This window comes from Lepidochelys olivacea (genome assembly GCF_965140295.1).
Source record: "Lepidochelys olivacea isolate rLepOli2 genome assembly, chromosome: 10".
Lineage (NCBI taxonomy): Eukaryota > Metazoa > Chordata > Testudines > Cheloniidae > Lepidochelys > Lepidochelys olivacea.
In genome coordinates this window covers 52,545,611-52,569,799 of record NC_140420.1, presented here as the reverse complement: position 1 = coordinate 52,569,799, position 24,189 = coordinate 52,545,611, and the positions used below count along the sequence as shown (strand labels likewise).

The 24,189-nt window shown below is 40.7% G+C and overlaps 1 protein-coding gene across 2 annotated transcripts in view; it reads left to right on the top strand.

Annotated features, from left to right (window-relative positions):
- TLN2 (talin 2) overlaps positions 1 to 24,189 on the top strand; it is a 349,917-nt gene that overhangs the window by 237,802 nt on the left and 87,926 nt on the right. For both annotated transcript variants that reach the window (XM_084641187.1, XM_084641186.1), the window contains 10 exons: positions 1,436 to 1,633; positions 3,714 to 3,853; positions 7,494 to 7,587; positions 12,653 to 12,742; positions 13,786 to 13,908; positions 15,495 to 15,638; positions 15,848 to 16,009; positions 18,324 to 18,464; positions 20,330 to 20,511; positions 22,275 to 22,407. In XM_084641187.1, coding sequence (XP_084497313.1) covers positions 1,436 to 1,633; positions 3,714 to 3,853; positions 7,494 to 7,587; positions 12,653 to 12,742; positions 13,786 to 13,908; positions 15,495 to 15,638; positions 15,848 to 16,009; positions 18,324 to 18,464; positions 20,330 to 20,511; positions 22,275 to 22,407 — 1,407 coding nt within the window. The remainder of the gene's footprint in view (positions 1 to 1,435; positions 1,634 to 3,713; positions 3,854 to 7,493; positions 7,588 to 12,652; positions 12,743 to 13,785; positions 13,909 to 15,494; positions 15,639 to 15,847; positions 16,010 to 18,323; positions 18,465 to 20,329; positions 20,512 to 22,274; positions 22,408 to 24,189) is intronic.

The window sequence follows — 24,189 nt, the reverse complement described above, 5'->3', positions numbered from 1 at the left end:
TTAAATTCTTTAAATTCTTGAATAGCCAGTTCATTCTAGATTACAAGTCAGTCTTTTATAGTAGCCATTTTTTATCCTGAACTGCTTTTCTGTTGATTTTGGGGATGTCTCCGTGTTGTAAAGATTGTTAACCCTGCCTAGGTTAACATTCGCTCCTTTGTTTTAGTCTCAGCAGAGGGACCAATGTTTGAATGGATGTGGACACTTGAAACATGCAATCTGTTTTCTTCCTAGAAGTGATCCTTTTGAGTCAGTGTAAGGACCATGATCCCTGCCACCTGGGGATATTCCCTTCTGATGCTTTGTATCAGAATGTCACTATTTTTCTGTCGCATCCCTTCTAAAAATCTGTGGTGAATCTGTTTAAATGAAATGACAAGTCATGTCCCTGTTTCCCTCCCTGAATGTCATTAATAGCTGACAAAAGTTGTAACTTGCCCGGGGCATATGGGTGTTGTGTAGTTTGGTCAAGTTTACTCTTCCACTGCTAGTTCCACAGATTAATGGAGGATTGCGCTTTCAGGTACAATCAGTCAAGTACTTCCATGAATGCAATAGTCAATTCAGGCCTCACACACAATTAGGATCAATTTAATACTAACACAGTTACTGTAATTTTCAGTGTTGTAGCCGTGTTGGTCCCAGGATATTACAGCGATAAGGTGGGAGAGGTAATATCTTTTATTGGACCAACTTCTGTTGGTGAAAGAGAGAAGCTTCTAAGCTTCCACAGAGCTCTTCTTCAGTACAGTTACTGTAAATTCATTCTGTTAAGCTTATTTTGGGGACTGGATAATGCCTTGGAATACTGGAGCCTCCAAAGTTTGTGCCTAGTTTACAGCTGCTAGTATTTTAGAATGAAAGGACAAATGAGAGTATTTCCATGTTGCCTCTGAGATGGGGATCAATTACTTGACCCTAACCTGCCAATATCTAAAGCAGAAATGGATTTGATCCCCCCAAAATCAGAACAATATTGAACAATCCTGAAGTTTTAGGGGCTGCTGGATCTGGGAGTAACACTGACCGAGGGTCTGTTCCCTTGTGTAACTGAGCCTGAAGATAGCTGCTTTTCCTCCTGGCTAATGGACTGCCTATTTTGAGCTCAACTGGTAGAGTTCTGCACTTTGGAGCAAGATGTTTAGAGTTTAGTACCTGCAGTCAGCCCAGCCAGCAGAATGGTTGTTACACAGGATTATGGTTCGGGCCTATCTCTGAAATAAAAGAAATCCTAACAATTCAGGTACTGGATGTCAAACTGGATGGTCACAGTGGTCCCTTGTGGCCATGGAATCTATGCAGAGTATTATTGTCAGGTTCAAAGTCACACTTCTGTTACTTTAACGTTTTGAATTGTGTTGAACTGCACAATTAAGGTCTAGTCTGAATGACTGATCTCTGTGGTCACTAAGACACATCTCTTCTTCTCTTGAAGCTGCCTCCAAGTTCTAAATCTTTCCAAGAAGCCCAAAGTGAACTAAACCAGGCTGCAGCTGACCTGAACCAATCGGCAGGGGAAGTGGTTCATGCTACCCGGGGCCAAAGCGGAGAGTTGGCTGCAGCTTCCGGAAAGTTCAGTGATGACTTCGATGAGTTCCTTGATGCTGGTATTGAAATGGCTGGTCAAGCACAAGTGAGTTTTGGTGACTGTAGTGGGTAGCTGTATTACCCTAGGCATGTAGGGATGTTAAAGTGTCTAGTCTAAACATATATGGAGGCAGAGGATGTTACAGAAGAGTCAGGTGTCATTCAGAAGTGACAAGAGCATGGTGGGGTTTGCATATTGTGCAAGATAGATGGGTGTATCTGTTCCTGGTGCTTGTTGAAACTATGATTTCATGCTCATCCATGTAGCGTGAGCCTTGTTGTAATTGATTTGTGATCTGTATAGCTGAAGATAGAGTAATCCATTGCCTTTTCTAATGGTCAGTAGCTTTGTAAAGGACCACTTTCTATTGTGGTGTAATTACCCAGGAGTGTAATAGGAGTTTAAGATAGTTAAACTTAAGCAGCTCTAGAGCTTGAGTGTCCAATGCCCCCAAAGAATCGGAGTATGAAGGGGACTCAGCACACAGTAAATCCCCTATAATCTGAATTTGGCATCTCACATTCAATGTGACACCAGAGCATACACTTTACATCACATCCATGGATCTGCTGAAGACTGGAGCCAGCCTCTGGAGAAGGTTGGTAAAGTGCAATGTGTGTGACAGCATTGTGTAGTTTTGCAAGGTGAAAGCCCAGGGACTGAATGGACATGGAAACAAAGGAATTCTTTCACCCCTGTTCCTCCAGACCAAAAATATAGTTTAAGGGACACTAGGTCTGCACAATACCCGAAGTGTGACTTTAATAAATTTAGTAGGGTATAGAATGAGTTGGGTGTAGAATGAGTCAACTTGCCCCGCTACCACCTTGGTTTTTACCTCTTCTGCAGCTACCTGGTTGATTTGCAGGCTCCACGGCTACAAATCTGTGCTCTTCAACATCACTATATTTATTAAAGTCACACTTCAGGTCTTGTGCTGACGTAGTGTCCCTTAAACCTAATGCTCTGTGGCTAGAGCTGGGCTAATATAGCAAAAAGCAGCCCTGAATATTCTTGCAAACAAAATCCATCAATTTGTGCCATGCTGATGCTGGTCAGCTCTTAATCACTTACTCACAAACGCTAGTGTGAGAGGCCTTTAGTCACAAGGCTGTTCACTGAAGTTAAAAATGTAAATTTTAGTGCAAATGCCTATTTGCAAGAGATTTTCTACCAGCAGTGATCTTGTGGCCCTTTAGAAAGGTTTGTCTCGATCACAATATCCATAAATAACTGATTGTTTTCATCTAATGTATGAACAAAACAGGATGCTTTCTGTCTGTAAATAGTCGTTCAGTCGGAACAGAAACAGTATCATATGACTTGGTGACCAGTGAAAGCAGTTCACGTATATAGACTCAAACCCGGTTCACATAAACCAAGTAAAATACAACCAGTTTGCAAATATTTCTAACACAGAAAGGCTAATTTTATTGCATAGATCGTTAACAAGAAATCTAACCACTGCTGTTTGTCGCATACTGTTATCCTGTATTTTCTAACTTCACGTGTGTAAAATTATTTCTTCGTCATTCCCTGAAAGTGATGTCATGTGATGTCAAATTCAAACTGCTTATCAAATGAAGCTACATGGTAGATTTAGTTTTCCAGAAACTGTTGCTTCTTCATATAGAGCACCCTTACAATTAAATGTTTGTGAAGGTCTCTTTGCAAAATTTCTGTTTGCTTAAGCCATTAATCCAGTAAAGGTGTAAGTAAGAGTGCTTGTAAATGACACAGAAGGTGCTGGAATATAGTCGGTACCCATTGACTGAACAATGTGGGTCAGTTGTGCCAGGCAGAGACATACAAGAGACTTGACAACAAAAGCATTGTTCAGCAAGTAGTTAAATTTCCTTCCACTTCTCTGTGAATGCTCTTACTGTTGGAAATCAAGCTCCTTGTATACGGGTTTCTTTTTCTGCTGTATGAAAGGAGTGAGAGGCACCGATCTGGGCAAGCAGAGGCGATGCTTAGTGGCCCTATCTGGAATGTCGTCCCATGCATGTCATTGGTTTTAGATGGATAATTCAATTGAATTCCAAAATGTATTGCTTAAAGTTTTACCTGTCTCTCTGGCTGATGCAAACTGTGTGTGTAATGTTATGCTGCTGTGGTTTTCCAGACTAAAGAGGACCAGATTCAAGTAATAGGGAACCTCAAGAACATCTCTATGGCTTCCAGCAAGCTACTGTTGGCTGCCAAGTCTCTCTCAGTTGATCCTGGAGCTCCCAATGCCAAGAACCTCCTAGCTGCAGCTGCAAGGTACAGGCATATCACCTGCTTTCGTTTTCCTAAAATGGTGTTTAACTGTTTTCCTTTACCATATGTATTATTTGTTAGCTTATCCTTCTGGTACTCTTGGTTAACCATATAGAATGTTCCATGCTGCAGCTTAAGTGAAACTGAAATCAGAGGAAGCTTGCTTACACTGGATTCGTATAAATTAGTATAGCTCTATTGAACTCAGAGCCACGCTGACTTACATCAGATGAAGATCTGGTCTGTTTTTTTAAGAAGACTATTTCTAATGCTTGTTCTTTGTCCGTCCTGTCTACCTCCTTCCCTGCTCTCACACATGCAGATGCTGAGGATGTTGCTATATGCCTGCTGCTGGCAAGGCTTTCAAAGAAAACTCTTACTAAGCAATGTCCTTGCATATGTTGTGGTTATAAATGGCTCAGTGGGTTCAGGGAGAGATCTTGCTTTTATTTTTTGGCTAAGCCCCAGGTTTTTATTTTTACCGTTTTCATCTCATTTGGGCATTGCTGTTGATCCTGTCTTTTAAATGTCCACTCCCACTCCCCAGTCAAGGAGATGGAATGTATAGACCTTTTGCAAACCTGCTGTCAGAGCTGCCCAAAAATCTGGTTAATGGTCTGCTGCAGTACCACTACTGGGTGCTCTCACCATGTTATCTTCTTTTCCCAAGTTGCTTTTATCAAATGAAGTACACACAATACAATTAGGTGACTTAACTTACCCTGGATGTCTCTACGTGGTCAGTGGGAGAGCACTATTCTATAACCCTTGCCTACAAGGAAATCAAGAGGAGGGGAAAATACCTGGCACTGTAATTTCATCGAGCAGAAGTTGGTGACTTTGTTGCAACTCACAGCATAATGAGAAGAATTCTGTAAAAATTATGTGGAATGTAAATCCTTTTCACTGCCGCTGGTATCTCTGCATTTATCTTCATGCCATTACATAGGAGTTTGGTTCCCTGAATTTAAGTTGCACAGGAACTCTGCATAATCCATTACAGAAATCAAGAATTTAATAGACTGTATAGTCTGTTCAAAGTGAAATCTCTGCCCTCTCCTTACCATTCATGTTTTGATCAGAGAACACAAGTATTAGTAGTTGTACAGCTGGCTGTCTTTCACTTTCTTAAATCATTTTCATAGGGGTTTTGTTTTTTAAGTCGTTTGAAAAATTTCCAGACCTGGATAAGTTATGTACACTTTGGATTGCTGAAAGTGGGGGGTGGGGAGATTAAACTAGTCTTCAGAAGGGGAATATTAAGGGATTGGGAAGAAACTGGCATTTTGAAACCTAGACATTAAATAAAAGTGATTTCCAAGGTGAAGCTTGGACTCCCTTTGTGAGTATCATGTTCCATTCACACCAGAAAAGAATGTATTGGGAAACAAGTGAAAAAGTGTCCATAGACGAACAGAGTCCAAGCCCAAGAGCTATTTTTGTAGGTCATAGATGAAAATTGCTTAGCCTCGAGATGAATGTGATGCATTAGCTGGTGCTTTCGTCACAGTGCCCAAGTTCCATAGGCTGCCACTTTTGACATGCAGCCCGTGTGTAATAAGAAGGGGGTGAGAATGATCAGCAATTCCAATTGTCGGATTGGACCTGTTCTGTAGTGCTAATATACATACAGTACTTTGTGCTATGCTTTGCTCACCAGACTGACAATACTCTTGGTGCAATGCCAATCATTGGTTCTCAACTTGTGATCTGTGTACTGCGGGTGGCACAGGAAAACAGGGCTCATAAGGTGGTCCAGGATCTCCTCCTTGGACCAAAGTTGCTAAGCTGCTTTAAAACAATTTCCTCTCATTATCCATTTAAGCAATTGCTGCAGTTTCCACTGGGCTGTTGTACGATTTTGGCTAAAAGTGCAGCATTGTACATGTCGCACTGTCTATGACAACGTGGTCCTCAGTATTAAATTAAGTTACTGCTACCCATCTCTGAGCACTGAATTTAAGAAAAACCTCATTAAAGGATTACACATATGTCACTTGTGTTGCAGCAGATCGTCAAATGGCAGCCATTGTATTTTTCCACATAGTGTTAAGCATCACCAATATTGTAGAAATCTTTGCTGTGTATAGCTACTGTACAAAACAAAGGGTTGCTCCTCTGAATGGTGTGGGCCATGTTGTGAAATCTGGTCAAGGGCTGATGACACCTTCACTAGTTTCTATACTGAGCGTCAAACTCAAGACCAAACAAAACTGGAAAAATGCAAAATACACATGACTGTCAGATTCGGGATTGCTCTAAAACATAAAATTCCTTAGCTTACAATTGTACTAACCTCTCTCTCTCTTTCTCTCGCTCTCACTCTCTCTGATATTCACAAAGCCATTCTTTAGTCTGTCTCTACTAGTTTTCCTCTACAGTTTTGTTAGTTGTGCACAGGTATCATGTCATATCTGAGTGCCAGAAGAAAGCAATGGAGAGACACGTACATATCTCTGTCTCACACACACAAACTGTGTTAAATGAATATTCAAGTTGGAAAAAAAAATAGTATGGAACAAACCATGGCATTTGCTGACATATTTTTCATTCTGCTTCTGTCTTAGACCCTCCCACTCTCCCCACCCACTGCCCCTGTATCTGCAGAATCTTTTCAGTTGAATTTTCATATTCCATAGAAGATTAACTTTGAAGGCACGAGGCAGTGCTTGTCAGTGAGATGTAGGATAGGTTCATATGATTTAAAATACTTTTAATTGCATCTGATGTAGTCTGCGTGATCAGGTATCGTTAGCAACATTCTTGATCTTTAATAAAAAAGATGGTTTTCAAAACACACATTTTTATTAGTGTCTATAATGCTGAGAGTCTGATCATCAAGCAGCCAAACACAACATACTCTAAAGTACACTCTGTCTAAACCAGGGCTTGTATAGTATTTGAAATGGTTGAAAAATTTAGTTCCACCCTCATTTGGTTATACAGAGTGGTAGTCAGGTTGAGGGCCCATGCCATCGACTTCCCCATGGGGTTTCTGGCCAACACAGTTGCTACCGTTCTGTTTTTTATTCGGGGAGAGATGTTGGGTGGTTGTTTTTTTAATAATTTTTATTGTACTCTGAGCACAACAGTGCTACAGCCGGGCTTGCTAGGAAGTGGGTTTTAGGTGCTGCTGTTTCCTTACATTTCCAAGCATAGTGGTTGTGTGGCCAGGCTTAATTTTGAATTTGCACCATAACATTAGATCCAGAATAAAATAAACTGTCAAATAATTTACATTTATTATGCATCAGATTTCCTTTATGAACCAAAACTGTGCAAATGTCCTAGAAACTTGCCATCATGACAGGAAGATCCCACCTATAGCTTATGTGCTAAGTGACAAATGATTTGGACAGGGGGCTTATGTTTGAGGTGAGGATTACTGTTGACCAGTTTCACTTGGAGTCTCTTTCACTATGTTTTTCTCAGCAGGGGTTAGTATTGTATTAGTGTTAGTATTCTCCCCACCAAATATGATATTGCTCACTCACTCCGAAAGCACCAGCGGTGAGAGAAGTGGAAGAATATTTTGGGCTTGAAACTGCTTTTCATAGTGTACGGATGAATAAGACAAAATTGGAAATAATGGAAGTTAGTCAGTTTTCAAAATCTTTTTTTTTCTTTTTTCCCCCCTCCTTAGAGCGGTGACGGAGAGTATTAACCAGCTCATCACTCTGTGTACCCAACAGGCTCCTGGGCAGAAGGAGTGTGACAATGCTCTCAGAGAACTGGAGGTATGCTCAAGCTTGTGGTCTCATGGGGTGAACCTTCCTGTGCTGAAGATGTCGGTCAGGCTTTACATTTTCATTTCCCTGTCTGAATAGCCGCTGTGTCATAGTCTCCCCCACTTGATATCTGTGGCAGAATTTTTTTCCCTCTAATTGTATATGAGATATGCAAAGAGCTTTCTAGTGGAGACAAACATAGCACAACTTCTACTGAGTTGGCGAAAGGGAGTTTACATTTTACCCCGCATGACAGAGCAGCCGTATATAGGACTATAAAGATACCAGTCTCCACTGCAGCAGTTTGGAGGGTGCACACACAAGAGTCACTTTCAGAGGACATGGGGAGAAGGGTTTACACTAAGAAATCTTTCACTAAGATGGCTGATAGTACCCTGAAGGAAGCCGTGACATCTTAGCTTTTCTGCTGTGGCTCTGTGTAATTGGAAATCGATGATTCTGAAAGTCACATCTCAGAAAAGTAGATCACGAATTACTCCATGATTTTTATATTCCTCTAGACTTCTAATTCCTCATGTTTTCTTTATCTCAGTCTAGCTGATTGTCTTTCAACATTGTGTGGTCTAGTACACACACTCTATTGTGTTCTGCTACATGAGTGTTTTGACAATACCTCTGTAAATTGTAGTTAGTTTGCTCTTGCTGAAAGGCCAGGTGCGTACGTTAATATCAAACCAATCAGCACCTGCTCCAAAATGCTAGGCAATAGTGTGTGAAGCTAAGCTAAATTGGTGTTAAGTTACTTAGGCAGTTTATGTCAGCCTAAGTATGTCAGTGTCTACACTACGTCCTTGCTCCCGCTGCTGTAAGTGCCCAACTACACTGACATAATAACTCCACCTGCACAAGAGGTGTAGGGCTTCTGTCAGTGTAGTCAGGGTGACACAGTGTGTGTAGTTCTGAGGGAGGATGTTAATATTGTGGAGTTTGTGGAAAAAATCAGGTGTGTGCGGAAGGAAGCTGGCCCTTTGTGTGGTGAATGGTTTGAGGATGGTTTCTATGAATCCCAATATTCCTTGAGTAAAAGTGCCATGGGCAGATATGATTGGTCTGCCAGGGTTTTCTTCTTTGTGTATCTTGGGACACATGTGGAAGGTCCCTGGGATGAGTTTGTGGGGGATGAGTTTGTAGAGTTTCTCTTGGAGTTGTTTGGGGAAGGATTTGATGATGTCTTTAAGTTCATAGTTAAGTTGTGGTTTGGAGTGGGGGGATCTTTGAGTTCTGTATAGTAGGTGGTCTAGGAGAGTTGTCAGTTGGCCTTGTTAACTTAGTCATCACAGTCCAATAAAAGATATTACTTCACCCACCTGGTCTATAATATCCTGAGACCAACAAGGCTGAAACCACACTGCATATTACATTGTTCCTACACATGCACACGCTATTTTTGTCGTGATTCAAGACAAAAAATGAAAGGGCCGTGGGAAGTGTGTTTTCTTGGTACTTTAAGAATTCCCTCAGCATGACATTGGCTCCTCTTGTGCAGAGCTGATGTGATCAGCAGTGTGATGTGGCTTTCTGGCTGTGTTTGTAATGCTGATTACTGCCTTTCCATGCTGAGGCTTTCACTTTATGCCTACATTTTTTCCATCATTCCTTCTTCAGGCTAAAAGGAACAGATAAATTAATTAGATGCCTTAGATGCCACCAGTTCTGTTAGAAGCAAGGGCTTCTTAAATGATTGTAGAAGAGGTCATGATCCCTAAAGCCAAATGGTTTAGGATCTTGTAAGGAAAGGAGTGGGGTGGTACTAACACTCAAAACCAAATTTGGCCCTAATAAAAGTGGGTACAACACAGTGTAGTCTCATTTGACTCTCAGTTTGTTACAGTGTACTTGTAGAAATTGTTTCAAGCTACAGCATATGACTTTGCCACAGTTCAGAGCTGCTGCCAGGAGAGATCCTCAGTTTTCATCTGTGGATGTGCCTTGTTCAGTGGAGCAAAGAGAATGAGTCTCTAAATCAGAAATGTTACGGTGCTGTGCTTTGTTTCTTCTCTTTATTAATTATATTATTTAGAAAAGGCATATTAACAGAGTTATTGGGAAATCTCAAATCCCGTGATTTTGTGTATTTTGGGTTGGCAACAAGCATCAAAATGCTTTGATTTTTGTTGGGAAGAGCGGGGAGGGAGGGAGAAGGATGTCACGATGATGAATTCAAGCTGAAATGCAACCAGTGCTAAGTGTGCTATAGTAGGTGTGGGAGTGGAGATATGGAGCTGTCACACTTTTAATAACAGTAACAGTTTCAGTGAATATTTGTAAGAACTCTCAGCAGTAAAAGTCCAAGGACGTTGCCCTGGCATTTTTACCACTAAATAAAACACTTTTTTCTTTTGCTTTTAAATTTCAAATCACCTGTGTACAGTACAGTTGTGCTTAAAGTCAATTTTTCTCCTTGATTTACTGCATGACCAGCAGGCGAGTGGTGTGGGAGGAGTTATTGTTTCATGGTCTCTGTGTATATAATGTCTTCTACAGTTTCCATAGTATGCATCCGATGAAGTGAGCTGTAGCTCACGAAAGCTTATGCTCAAATAAATTGGTTAGTCTCTAAGGTGCCACAAGTACTCCTTTTCTTTTTGCGAATACAGACTAACACGGCTGTTACTCTGAAACCTGATGCATGACCAGTGTCTGGAAATATCAGTGAAGAGTGATATTTTTAATAACACAGACCAAGGAGAAAGTCAATGGAAAAACTTATAGGCTGATTACACAGCTCTTCCTTGATTCTTTGATCCCAAAGGAGGAGTGGCGAGAGATAGGATTTAACTGGAGGAAAAAGCGATAGTAGAGCAGAAAGGAATTAAGCACTGAGTGAACAAATGAGGTCTCAGACCTGCTAGCACCCAGGTTGATGTGACTGGCAAGCTCTGATCAGAGTCCCTGGACACAAATAGCAAATATTAGCAGAGCTTTGGATGAAAATTTGAACAGTGCTTGCTCTCTTGCTGTCCCTGTCTTTGTTCATTACTGTTAATTGTCCATTTCTGTGAGATTTGCCCATATTAATATAAAAGTCAAACTAGAAATGAGACTGACTGCCTGTAGCTTCTTCCATGTAAAATGGAACCATGTTGAGAAGACAGGTGACACCTCTCCAGAGACCTGTAAGGAGCAGGAGCCTGCTGGGAGGGAATCCTCAGCGAGCAGAGTTGCCAAGGTCTGTGGGCCTGGTGGGAGAGCTATAAGCAAGGGGAAGCTCTGATAAGTGCTGCAAAGACTTGAGCCTATGGGAAAATCTAGGTGGATGCTGAAGCCAGTTACCTACTGAAATGACTAATTTTGTCTGAGGAAGGCTAGGTGGAAGATTTGTGGTGTTTTGAACTTGGTTAATAACCCAGACTCTTGAAAAGAGACTGTTAGTGGGAAAACCCCTGCAGTGTGAAGTCCAGATGAACTTGGGCAGAAGGGGAAACAGAGGCAGCAGCAGGGTCTGAAGCCAGACCTAGGTAAACCTATAAGAAGCTTATAGGAGTGCCCATCAACATCAATAGGTGCTCCCCATTTCATTTTTATTATGGTTAAGCTATACGGGTGTTTCCCCATCCCCTGCCTTTTTCTCTACCTCATTCACCCATTTCTCCTACTTGCCTCCTGAGGCTCCGTACAATAACTGGGAAGTATAGCGTTAGTAGAACTCAAGTGTTTCATCAGTGACTTAGGTATAGTGTCCACATACCATGGGGCCTGCCCTGTGGATCAGATCAAGCAAAGCTGCACAGACTTTGTGCTTTCCCAGGAGTGTGGAGACCTTGTTTAACTCTCCCTAGGCAGATGGATGTGGCAAGTCACTCCTAGCACTTCAGGATAAGGAACAGACGGGAGGGTTTTTAGCAGCAGCAGTTGCATTTTAACTGTCAATCTACTGTTCTGTTTTTTCACTCCTTCCTGTCATCTGTCCAGGGAGTCTTACAGCTCCTGTCTCTGGAGCAGTGAATATGTGGATAGAACATGATTTGCTCACTGCTACTCAGTAAATTGCTACGGAGGGGTGGAGCAGGGTATTTAAGTAGTCTAGGGGATAGAGAAAGAGGGGAGCAGGAAGCAACAGCAGAACAGTTGGCTGAAGAGATCTCTTGTTAACGCTGCCTTTTTCATACAGTAAAATAACTGACAGTAAAGTACTTAAAGGAAATGATCTTGACCGTAATTTTTAGGCTGTTACAAGACAGCAGACAAAGCATGGCTCAACTTCAGAAAAATGCTTTAGAGTTAGAAGTTAAGGTCTGATAAAAGATCTAACATTTAAATTCTTGCTCAGATTTCCTTTGCTGAAGAAAATCATGCAGCAAATCTTTCAGCTGTAGCCCCTTACTAACTTCCTATACTTCCTGATTTCACTCATGTTGGAAAGTGTGTTATACAGCTCATTGGGCTGTTATTCAGCTTCCGTTCTTGACTGTAAGCACGAAAATCAGCTTAAAAAAAACAATTTAAGCAAAAGAGGAGACTTGCCCTTTGGATATTTTTTTTTTATGTTGTGAGAATAGTTTTGTCCAAATATATTGATTCCTGTTTACAATATATGAAGTAGCTTCTCCCTTGGATAACTCTGTGCAGTACTCTCAAGGTCTGGGTTCACCCCAGGAGAAGGGCAATTCTTACTTAATTCTACTTGTCACATCAGTATTTTCCGATAGTATTTGACAGAGGGAACGGTGCTGGGAGGTTCTTTTGGCAGGGGAAAACAATGCAAGCAGATGGTGCACTTACATTTAGCCAGGTGACTCTTTGTGTCTCCACACAGCAGGTAACAAGAGGTGGCAGCTTCTTGAATCAATGTTTTTATTCCCAGGAAGGCTCTGAGTTCAAAAGGGGGTTTGCCAGTTTGTTATATGGTAACACAGAGGAAAGTTTACAAATAGTCGGTTACTAAAATATCTACATACTGCAGTGTCTGGGAATCATATTTCTTTGCCTGGAGATAAAGAAACTATGATGTGCAGATGTGTCCACTGGTTTAATTATTGTGGTGGTGTATTTGTCTGGCTCAGATCCGTGTTATAGCTACTGTAGTAACTGAAGCTGCTCTCCTTTCTTTCAGACAGTTAAGGGAATGCTGGATAACCCCAATGAACCTGTAAGCGACCTCTCATATTTTGATTGTATTGAAGGTGTTATGGAAAACTCCAAGGTAATTCTGTTACTCTACTTCCGTGTGTATGTGTTAAACAATTTCTAATCAATGGAGGGGTTTGCATGCTAATAAAATACATTGGAAAAAGAAGGTCTGCTTCTAGGAAAAATTCTTGTGCTCTAACTTTATGAAATTCTCTGGTAAAACTCCATTTGAGACTCTTGTGAGCAATCTTTATGCTGCTGTTTGGCTTGTTTGTTCATCTGAAGACCTACTGTGCTGATAGCATTGAGTGTCATGTGATTGCCTTGTGATATTGTCTGAGACCTAACTCACTAGCAATCCAAATACTTCAGCATACCAGCAAGTACTGTAAAATGTGGATTAATTTTAGCTATTTTATGTCCTGTGTTTAAACTAGAAAAAAATCATAATCTATGGGAAACAACTTTTTTAGTTTTAAAACTTCATTTCCCCCCACCAGCCCCGCCAAAAAAGCTTGTGTTTATTGAGTAGCTTTGCCTATTGGAATAAACCTTTGTTCCAACTGTGATTCAAACTGAAATTAGTTTTTCACTGTGTCTACTCCATGGCGGTTAATCAATTCTGTAAGTGTTAAAAGTTACCACTATATCACCGCAAAAGTATTTTACAGTGAAAATCTTACCACACTCTGGAAATCCTCCCCTGAAAGTTTTAGTGCATCTTCATTTTGACCTTTTCAGTGTGTGATGCATTGGAATAATCCCAAAATCTTCATAATCTAAAAGAAAAGGAGGATGCCTAATGCACTGGAACATGGAATTTGTTTGCTTTGCTGCTATACCAGAGACATTGCAAGCTAAAAAAAACCAAGCAAGATAGGCTTCGGTGGGACAAACACTAAAATGTTACAGGCATTCCAATGTTGGGACGTTTCCTGTATGCCAAGCTGCAAGTACTTTTTCCACTAAGTTTCAGCAAGTGTTTTGGGTCAGGCAAAGAGGCTGTGCTGAGTAGTTGCTTCTGCTCCTGTGTGCAGTCCAGGAAAGCTTGGAAAACACTGCCGTGTAGAGTGAAGTATACTGGGGGAATAATTTACCCTATTTTCAATTGTTAAGGTCCTTGGAGAGTCAATGGCAGGCATTTCCCAGAATGCCAAGACTGGGGATTTGCTGGTCTTTGGAGAATGTGTTGGAGTTGCTTCCAAGGCTCTTTGTGGTCTCACAGAGGCTGCAGCCCAGGTAACCACTTGTTCATGAAGCCTGTAAAACAAATATGAATCTGTTTGTTTCTGTATTGCTGTATCTTGTGTGTGTGAATATTTGAGCTTTCATTCGTGTTGGCCAAAGAATCAAAATATTTGCATTGTTCAGTGTTTTTCATCTTGGAAGAGTGGGACAGACATTAAGTAATACGGCATCACAGCACACTTGTGAGGTGAGGGAAGCAATATTATGCCTGTTTTGTATGGAGGGAGAATGAGGCAGGGAGGTTAAATGAGTTTCCCAAGTTTATAGAGGAAGTAAGTGTCAGAGCCATGCCATGAATTTGTGTGTTTGTACCTCCCAGTTCTATGCACAGTCCCCAAGATCTTGCCCCCTCAGAACTAATTTAGTAGAAGGAAGCACAGGCAAGCCTGAGTTACTTGGAAGCTGGGTAACTTGAGCTTTGTACCTTAAGCTAATCACAAAAAAATGCATTCTGGGGGTCATTTCTAATAATCAGCCCATGTCTTCAAACTATACATAATCGCATTCCCTTTTAGCAAAGGAAAAGAGATTATGGTAAATGTATGTTTTAGACCCATTACGACTGTCTGGATATTTTCTCAGTATCTAAGAAGCTTAAAATGTTGCAACATTCAGAGGTGTATTAATGTTGTTGGATCAGTCTGCCAAAATTGCATACTTCAAACCAGCCTGAGTCCCAAGTTATTGAGCTGCTCCCCCTGATGACCAAAAGCTATATTGCCTTCTCAGTGGAGGAGCCAACACTGAGGGACCATCCTATGCAGCTGCAAATTGCTCTGCTGTCCTCTTCCCCCTCCACTCCCCACACACAAAAATATAATTAATCTGTGACTGTGGGCTTCCTGGGCCCCACAGTTAGTCCTATCTGTAAAGGAAATCAGAAAGAAACCTCCGAATACAGCTTTGACTATATAAATAAATCCTGATCTCTGTGGTGAGAAGTGTAGAATCATTGTTTAAATAAAAACTGAGATTATCACTGACCATTGTGTCCTTACCTGGGGTGTAGCCTGCAGCTGGATGGGCCCTACAGTCAGCTCTAGAAACAAAGCATCTCTTTTGTGCTGTGACTAACACATGTAACTTTATGCTTCATTGTACATTGAAGAGCATAGTTTTTTCATCATGGCGTGAAAAGGTGATGTGTGGGCAACTGTAGTCTTTAGTTTTCTATTCATAGCTGACTAAAATACTGGGCCCCTCAAAATCTGGCTGCTCTGGATGGATGAAAGTTACCTTGAACAGTCAGCATCAGAGTTCTTACCTGGCTACCCTAGGGATAAATCAGTTCTCCTTCGATGCTTATTGGATAATGAAGTATCTTTACCCTTTGGATTTTGCTGAGTAGTTTTGTTCAGGCTAATGAGATTTCACAAATCATATTACAGACACGCCAGCTTTTACATCCTACTACAGACTTGTTGCTAGGCATTTATTAATAGCAGCTTTGCTATATGACTTCTAACTACAGCCTGATCACCCTGGTCAATAAACATTTGGCTGGCTCATTAAACAGTTGGAATGGGTTTAGCATAATCTTCACATTTGCTTTTAATTTAATCTTGCTCCCTTTCTAGGCCGCTTACCTAGTTGGCATCTCAGATCCCAACAGTCAGGCTGGTCACCAGGGGCTTGTCGACCCTATCCAGTTTGCCAGGGCCAATCAGGCAATCCAGATGGCATGTCAGAATCTGGTGGATCCAGCAAGTAGCCCATCACAGGTAACTCTTTCCAGAGGATTGTAATGAGACCTTTTCTGAGTTTCATTAGGAGCCATCTGTTTGCTTTATATGGATGGTTGGTGAGGAGAAATACTCAGTTTGTGAACATAGAAAGGGTTTGAATCGCTGTTTGTTCAGAATTAGAATGTCATTACTACCTCGTTCCTTTGCCTGGTTCTTCACCTCTTTTGTGCCATCTGTTTTTTCAGGTTTTATCAGCTGCCACAATAGTGGCCAAGCATACTTCTGCTTTGTGTAATGCTTGTCGTATTGCTTCATCGAAGACAGCCAACCCCGTTGCCAAGAGACATTTTGTGCAATCTGCTAAGGAGGTCGCAAACAGCACTGCCAACCTGGTGAAAACTATCAAGGTACATGTTCTCTTTCGTTATGCTTTCATTTCTCTTCTGCTCTGCTGAAACAGAAGATCTGGTTAACAGTAACTTCTTTCTCTTTGCAGTATGCTTTTTAAAATACTGTCATTCATTAGGAGCTCCCATCATAGACCAGAACCCCATTATGCTAGGTACTGTACAGACACACCTTGTGTAACCTGGAAAGCTGTAACACTTTAACTGTTCTGGTATAGTTAAAGTGGCAAAGCCTCCTTAGTGTGGATGCAGTTATAAAGAAACTGTATAAAGAGTTATGAATCGCGCTACTGGCATAAAGGGGCTTTATAACATAGAGCTGTTCCCATATGGGAAGGGATATAAGCTAAACTGCTATTACACACACACACTCACACACACACACACACACAGAGTTAAAAAGATTATTACAGTTGCAAAGTCAAGCACTCAAAATGCAAACTGTGAAACCTTAATTTGACCCCTTGTGCATATGCATTGTGATACAGTCTTTAATTACATGATCACATACCATTTTTTCCACAGGACTCCTGCCTCATTGAGTACATAGAATGAATGGTGCTCACTTAATGAGCAGCTGTTCAATATTGTTTTATCCTCCCCATTCAATGTGTGGCCCATACCTTATTTACTGTACATTATTAAACCACTGCTTTGAAGATAGAATTATTAATGTGTTCAGGGGCTTTTCTGCAGTGCTCATCACTATATTATCTGTGTGTTTCACACTCAGATGACATTAATTTATCTTCACAACACCCAGCAAATAAAGCAGGGGTCCTACAGACAACATTTTCCTTTGCTACACAGCTGTGATAGATCCTCAGAGCAGGTCTATCCTGTGCACAGGAAAGAGACAAGAAAAAATTGTATGTGATTGTGGAATTAAAGACTGTATCATGGTGTTATAAGCACATGGGAGACTAATTAAGATTGCACAGGCAACCTTTATCCTTGCAGCTCTTAACCTTTGAGTGCTTGCCTTCATAACCTTAACAAAATGTTCTTTTAACATAGTTTTGTATGTGTAATTCCCTAGTTATTTGGTATTTTTTACATGAAAGAACAGGATGGACCTGCTACAAGGATGGAAAGTTTCATCCCAAACAGTTAAAGTTTGGCAAAGTTATAAGCAACTAAAATCAGGGTCTTATAATGGGAAGTGTTGGGCAACCTTAATAAGAGGAGAGACTAGATTAATAGATTTTAAGGCCAGAAAGGACCTTTGTGATCATTTGGTTTGACATCCAGTATAGAGCAGGCCATAGAACTTCCCCCAAAATAATTCCTAGACCATATCAGCTATGCTTATTATAGGCACATGTATACTTGCGCTTGTACTTGTATATCAGTAAAACATCATACCCCAAGTGGCATAGTAATACTGGTACAACTTTCAAGTGTAGACCAGGCCTAAATGCTTTTGCTGCATATGAAACAGGTGACCTCTGCAATTCTCGCTATTAGTTGTCTGGAATCCAGGGTTTGAGGTTGGTGACACCCTCTCAGGGACTCCACTTGTGTATCGGAAATAACACTCAAAATTGAGAGAGACTAGCTTGTTTCAGAGTTGAAATATACAAGCTAAAAATAAGATTTAGCTTTTGTTAAATGTCAACCATTTTTTTTTTTCTAAATACCTCCCAGAGTTCCGGTAGGAAGCGGTTTCTCTTCTTGTGAGAAGGAATGAAGCTTGTGAGAAACCTCGAAATCATGAATCTGAATCTTTCAGTAAGCCATTAGTTGGCCTGCTGCTAAAATTCTTGTAAAACAACTAGATTCAGAGGACTTGATTTTGTTATGATTCTCCACTGAAGCTGCTTTCATGTTGAGCTGTTTCCTGCGAGATTATGAAGGAGATGAGTTCACTTATGTGGGAATGAGTCAATAACAGCTATGAAGACAAATGTCTGGTTTAGAGGTTTTAGTTTCTAAGAAAAGGATCAACTTGTTAGCAACTTCCACCTCTGTGGACTTGAGGTATTAAAACATGATTTATGGGAAGTCATCAGAGTGCAATTATTTTAAGCTTTTTTCCTGTTCTTCGTAGCAGCACAGCTGCTTTGGGTTTGGGGTCAATAATCATATGAATAAGTGAAGAAACATACTGTGTTAAATTTTACTTCTTTTTTCTAAAGTGTTAAGATCAGTCTTGTGTCTGGAGGAACTTTCAAATCTCCTTGCAAATCTCAAATGTTATAAATGTTTTGAAAGTTACAGTGAATTAAACCATCTTCCTTCAGTATATGACCCTGCTGAGCCTTTACAAATGGGCTCTTGCATGCCAGAGACTAATTGCCATGTTCTTTGCCAGGCCCTGGACGGTGATTTCTCTGAAGATAACCGCAATAAGTGTAGAATTGCGACTGCACCTTTGATTGAAGCTGTAGAAAATCTGACAGCATTTGCTTCCAATCCAGAGTTTGTCAGTATACCAGCCCAGATCAGCATGGAGGTAGATAGTTTTATTTGTATCACAAAGTAACCATGTGAGGTGCTCTCCTGCCCTCAAGTTAGCTTTATTATCAAAGTTAAAATGTAGAGTTAAACTTTTGTAACCAGGAAAACCTTTGAAGAACTTGATCCTACATTGAGTTCCATGTGGGCAAGCAGAACTCATTGCAGGATCAGGACATATGATCCCAAATCAGGAACAAAATTTATGTGGATTTAAAACTGGGGGTCGGGACCCCTCAGGGGGTTGCGAGGTTATTTCATGGGGCGGGGTCGTGAGCTGTCAGCCGCCAACCCAAGCCCCGCTTTGCATCCAGCATTTCTAATGGTGTTAAATATATTAAGTGTTTTTAATTTATAAGAGGGGGTCACACTCAGAGCCTTGCTATGTGAAAGGGGTCACCAGTACAAAAGTTTGAGAACCACTGATTTAAAGTAACAAGTGATACACTGTCAACCAAAGGAGTGAATAATCCTTTATTTTTCTTACTTGGCCAGTCCTGTATTCAAGATTCCTTCTTTTCCCTTAAGAATTGCTTACAGCAGAGATACGTGAAACATAGTTTTTCCCACCTTCCCTGTACGACTGATACCCTGCGACAAAAGCTCATTCCTGGTTGAAACCTCTGCCCCCACTGAAGGGCTGATCTCATCTGCCAGGCTGCATTCCTTGAGTTCCTTCGTATGGACCTCTTGCAGGCAGTGCTCTCTTTCAGTTAATCACTGACCTTGAATTTGTACAAGCATGACAAGCCTTGTGATGCTGCGATAACAACTTTTATCTCTTGTTGCTAGCATGTGGTACAATGTGGTACTAATGACTTGCACGTTGTGTCAGATACTTCTCACCATCTGGGGAAGTCATAAATCTGCCAGGTTTCAAAGCCAGCATTACAATTTAAAATGAAATTATCACTTAGGATGCACTGAATGGCTTACGTGACAGTCCCGCGTCTGGATCAAGTGGTGGGAATTTGTGCTGACAAGAAGTAGTTTTTTGTGGGGAGTTATGTTTCACAAAACAAAACCATTTAACATTTTGGGAGACTAAAGCTCGTTCAAAACTATGTAAAATCCCATTGTAACAGAGCTTATATAGCATTGCAGACATGTTCAGAGTTGATTTGCAAACTGTTTCCTGCTTTCAGTGGCCTCATCCCAAACTGGAGACAGCAGAAGCAGAGGATTCAGTAATTATGTCTGTCCGGATCCACATGTTGTGGGACTTAATGTAGGCTTGGGGCCTGCCCCCTCCAGGCCTGTTGTAGTTGGTGTTTCTAGCTTGCTGGCATCCAATCAGGATATTAGGTACAAATATTGTAACCCAGTTACAATATTATAGGCCATATTCAACTAATCCTCTGAGAAGGCATGTTTGCCTATATCTCATAATGGTTACAACTGGCTATCATGCTGCTAAATTATACCCACCAGTTTTCCATTTGGCAGGAGTCATGGGCTTCTCTTTTCACTTGAATGTATCCTCTTTGTTAATCTGAAAGTGATCTCCTTAATTACAGCAAACAGAAAATTAGCCAGATTTTTTTGCTTTCTACAGTGAATTTACTGCAGTGACTTCTCCCCGTCTAATATTACGTGATGGTGCAGATCTTGATGATCTACGCATGCCCTAAATAGAACCAGTTCTTCAGGAGCAAAATAAATTGACAAGTTCCAAGGGTGACTTACAAATGTTCTGCATTTCCTGTTAGTGCGGGAGAGATGAATAGTTCAGTGTTACGTTCAGTCCTCCCTCAATACATGTCTTTGTTAGAATGCAGGCAAGTCCAAGCATTTGCCACTCGTTTTGAAGAAGATTCTAATTCTGTTCCTTGTGCATGTGTCTTGCTGCTCTTTTGATCACAGGGATCTCGAGCACAGGAGCCAATTCTGATTTCCGCCAAGACGATGTTGGAGAGCTCAGCTTTATTGATCAAAACTGCTCGTTCGCTGGCCATCAATCCAAAAGATCCACCTACCTGGTCTATACTTGCTGGGCATTCACACACGGTTTCAGATTCAATTAAGAGTCTGATCACTTCCATTAGGTGTGTTTTCTGTCATAACTTTTTTTTTAATCTTCCACTTTCATGCCGTAATGCCCCAGCACCTTATCCAGTATGTAGAATGAAATGGTGGTACCTAATGGCCCATGCTGCCATTGTCATTTTATCGATGAAAGTCATGTAAAGGGACTTGAACATCATTTGCTTTCCATAGAGCAAAAGTTTCTTATCCTATATAGCTGAAGAGTAAGTCATGGATAGTTGAAGGGTCAGAGGGAGCTGTGGTAAGAGAGTTATTTTTTCTCTATTGCCCTCCATTGTTTTATTCATTCTTCAAAGCTTGAAAATGAAATTTAATTCCTTAGCAGCTTGTACCTTTGTCTGTTTGACAAATATTGATTGCATTCTATGGAGCACAAGGTCTCTCTGTTTATACTTTGTGTGCAATCATCATTGATGATTGCACTGCTCTGGAAAGTGGGGGTTTTGCCAAGTTCCTCCTTTTATTGAGTTTAAAGCAAATAGAGCAGAAAATATGGTAGGGCCTATGTAAATTGTAACATATTTAAAACACACTTAGCAGTATTCAGAACATGGAAAACATTCCCTACAAATTGACAATAATTTTGAGGCAAATCAAATGGGATGTCTAGGGATCTGATTCAGCAAAGCACATTCTGAAATGCTTAGCTATATCAGGACCAAAGTAACTTAAATGTTGTTAAAGCGGCAAAGAGTCCTGTGGCACCTTATAGACTAACAGACATATTGGAGCATAAGCTTTTCGTAGGTCGCATGCATCCGACAAAGTGGGTATTCACTCAGGAAAGCTTATTCTTCAATACGTCTGTTAGTCTATAGGGTGCCACAGGACTCTTTGCTGCTTTTACAGATCCAGACTAACACAGCTACCCCTCTGATATTTGAATGTTGTTCTCTACTACGGTTTTTTTTCCTGTTTACTTTATAAGATTGTTCTTGCATGTGTGCGCGCACGCGTGCCTTAATTTTAGAAGAAGCACTAAATCTCCTTTGTATACAAACTTAAACACACTTGAAAAGAGGGATTACATTATGTATTCTAACTCTTAATGGAACTGGGTACTGAATGAATAAACTGTATGTTGGTGGCTGTGTATTAGCATCTAAGTTAATATTGTCCTTTCATGATTTTAACCAGAAACTGCCAGTCTAGATTAAAGTCCCCACAGATTAATTTCCATTAAAATGTATTTGCATTTGAGAGTAAAAAAAGTAAAACTTGAGAGTAAAGAAGGAGTTCTTCATGAAGCTATTGGCTGATTTCTCCCCTGCATTCAACAGAAGGTGAGAGGCTTTGTTCATCTGTCTCAGTTGCTCCTTAAGTCCTGCTTATTCAAGTCCTCTGCCATGGCCACCTTAGGAGGGCTCTTTTCTGAGGTGGCTAGTGCAGCTACTTATTCACCTGGGAGAGTATCCTGGTTCTGCTTCATAAAAAGCTCCCTTTTCTTGCCAAAACCCCGAGGGCTTACATGCCACAAAACATCCAGAATATCTCAGCTATTTATGACAGGTTTCAGAGTAGCAGCCGTGTTAGTCTGTATCCGCAAAAGGAATAGGAGTACTTGTCTCTGAGGTGCCACAAGTACTCCTCTTCTTTCAGCTATTTATGTATATCAAACCCTTATTGGTACAACAAACCTAGTTCTCTTCCTTGCTGCTCCACTTGCCTCATATATTGTCTATTAATGAAATGCGTTTGTGTGTGAATTCATGAATGAGGACCTTCTTCAACCTTGAATTACCCTATCTTCTTTTTGTTTCAGGGACAAAGCCCCGGGCCAGAGAGAATGTGATTACTCCATTGATGGAATCAATAGATGTATTAGAGATATTGAGCAGGCTTCCCTTGCAGCAGTCAGTCAGAACTTGGCCACAAGGGATGACATCTCAGTTGAGGTAAGGCAGACTGCACTGTAACTGAGTAAAATTAAGCACTCCTACTTGTCTTTTGCTTTCCTTCATATCAGAAGGAAAACATTGGAACTAGGAACTGTGTAGAGGCAGCACAGACTGCCCTCAGGGTAGAAATTTTCCCATTAGAAGGCTCTTATGGCAAATTCACAGATTTGTTCATGGGGAGACTGATTTCTGGCCTAATCTGGGGTGTTTAATGGTGGTGTTAATAGGGCTTTATGATAGGGAAGGTAGTGAGGCAAAATAAAATTTGGGATGACATTGATGTTTACCTACTGGGGAATGGAGCTTGCTTAAATTGTGTATAAGATTATAAGATGGGGAAAAAGCAAAGGAATAAGAAATGCAGATGAAATGAGTGTTTTGTTAAGGGTGGATGGCTAGATGCGGTTTAGCAGCTCATCAGAGTAGGCCTCAGGGACATCATTTTTGCATATTTGCTTTTGTGCCTTAATACTAAGATATCATACATTGATCAACTGCTTCAGTAAATTGGACAGCAGACAGCACAGTCCCAAGCTAAGCATTCCACATTGCAAGTGTTCAATATATTCATGAGAGAAAAGCTACTAACAATTACTCATAGCATGTAGTGAGCACTCTGAGTGATAAACTTCATATTTTAAGTAAAGTTTCCTCATTAATAGTAAATGTTATCATTGTCCCTGTCTCCTACGCAAAACAGCTTTTCATTTTCTTCCAATTTTAATGAAATTGGTATGAAATCCTTCTCTCTCAAATTTGCCCTCTTGCATTTGCAAGAGTGGTTGTGTATTTTCAAGCTAAGCAGCAATGCTAGATACACCACTTAAACTTTCATCTTACTGGAGTGACTCATAAGAAATAAAAGTGTATAAAGTTACCACAAAAGTGGGGTTTTTTTAAAAACAACTTAATTCCTCTTTCCTCTTGTTAAAAATGTCCATCCTGTTTTGCTAATAGTGCTTATTCAAACTCCTAACACTATCAAGCTACCAAGTCTTATTTAAAGCAATATGTAAATAAAGCAAATCATAAAGATGGTGTTTGCAAAAAGAAAAGGAGTACTTGTGGCACCTTAGAGACTAACCAATTTATTTGAGCGTAAACTTTCGTGAGCCACAGCTCACTTCGTCGGATGCATACTGTGGAAAGTGTAGAAGATCTTTTTATACACACAAAGCATGAAAAAATACCTCCCCCCACCCCACTCTCCTGCTGGTAACAGCTTATCTAAAGTGATCACTCTCCTTACAATGTGTATGATAATCAAGTTGGGCCATTTCCAGCACAAATCCAGGTTTTCCCTCTCCCTCCCCCCCCCACCACACACACACATACACAGACCCACTCTCCTGTTGGTAATAGCTTATCTAAAGTGACCACTCTCCTTACAATGTGTATGATAATCAAGGTGGGCCATTTCCAGCACAAATCCAAGGTCTGAGGAGGCTGGGAGGAAAAAACAAGGGGAAATAGGTTACCTTGCATAATGACTTAGCCACTCCCAGTCTCTATTCAAGCCAAAGTTAATTGTATCCAAATTGCAAATGAATTCCAATTCAGCAGTCTCTCGCTGGAGTCTGGATTTGAAGTTTTTTTGTTGTAATATCGCAACTTTCATGTCTGTAATCGCGTGACCAGAGAGATTGAAGTGTTCTCCGGCTGGTTTATGAATGTTATAATTCTTAACATCTGATTTGTGTCCATTTATTCTTTTACATAGAGACTGTCCAGTTTGACCAATGTACATGGCAGAGGGACATTGCTGGCACATGATGGCAT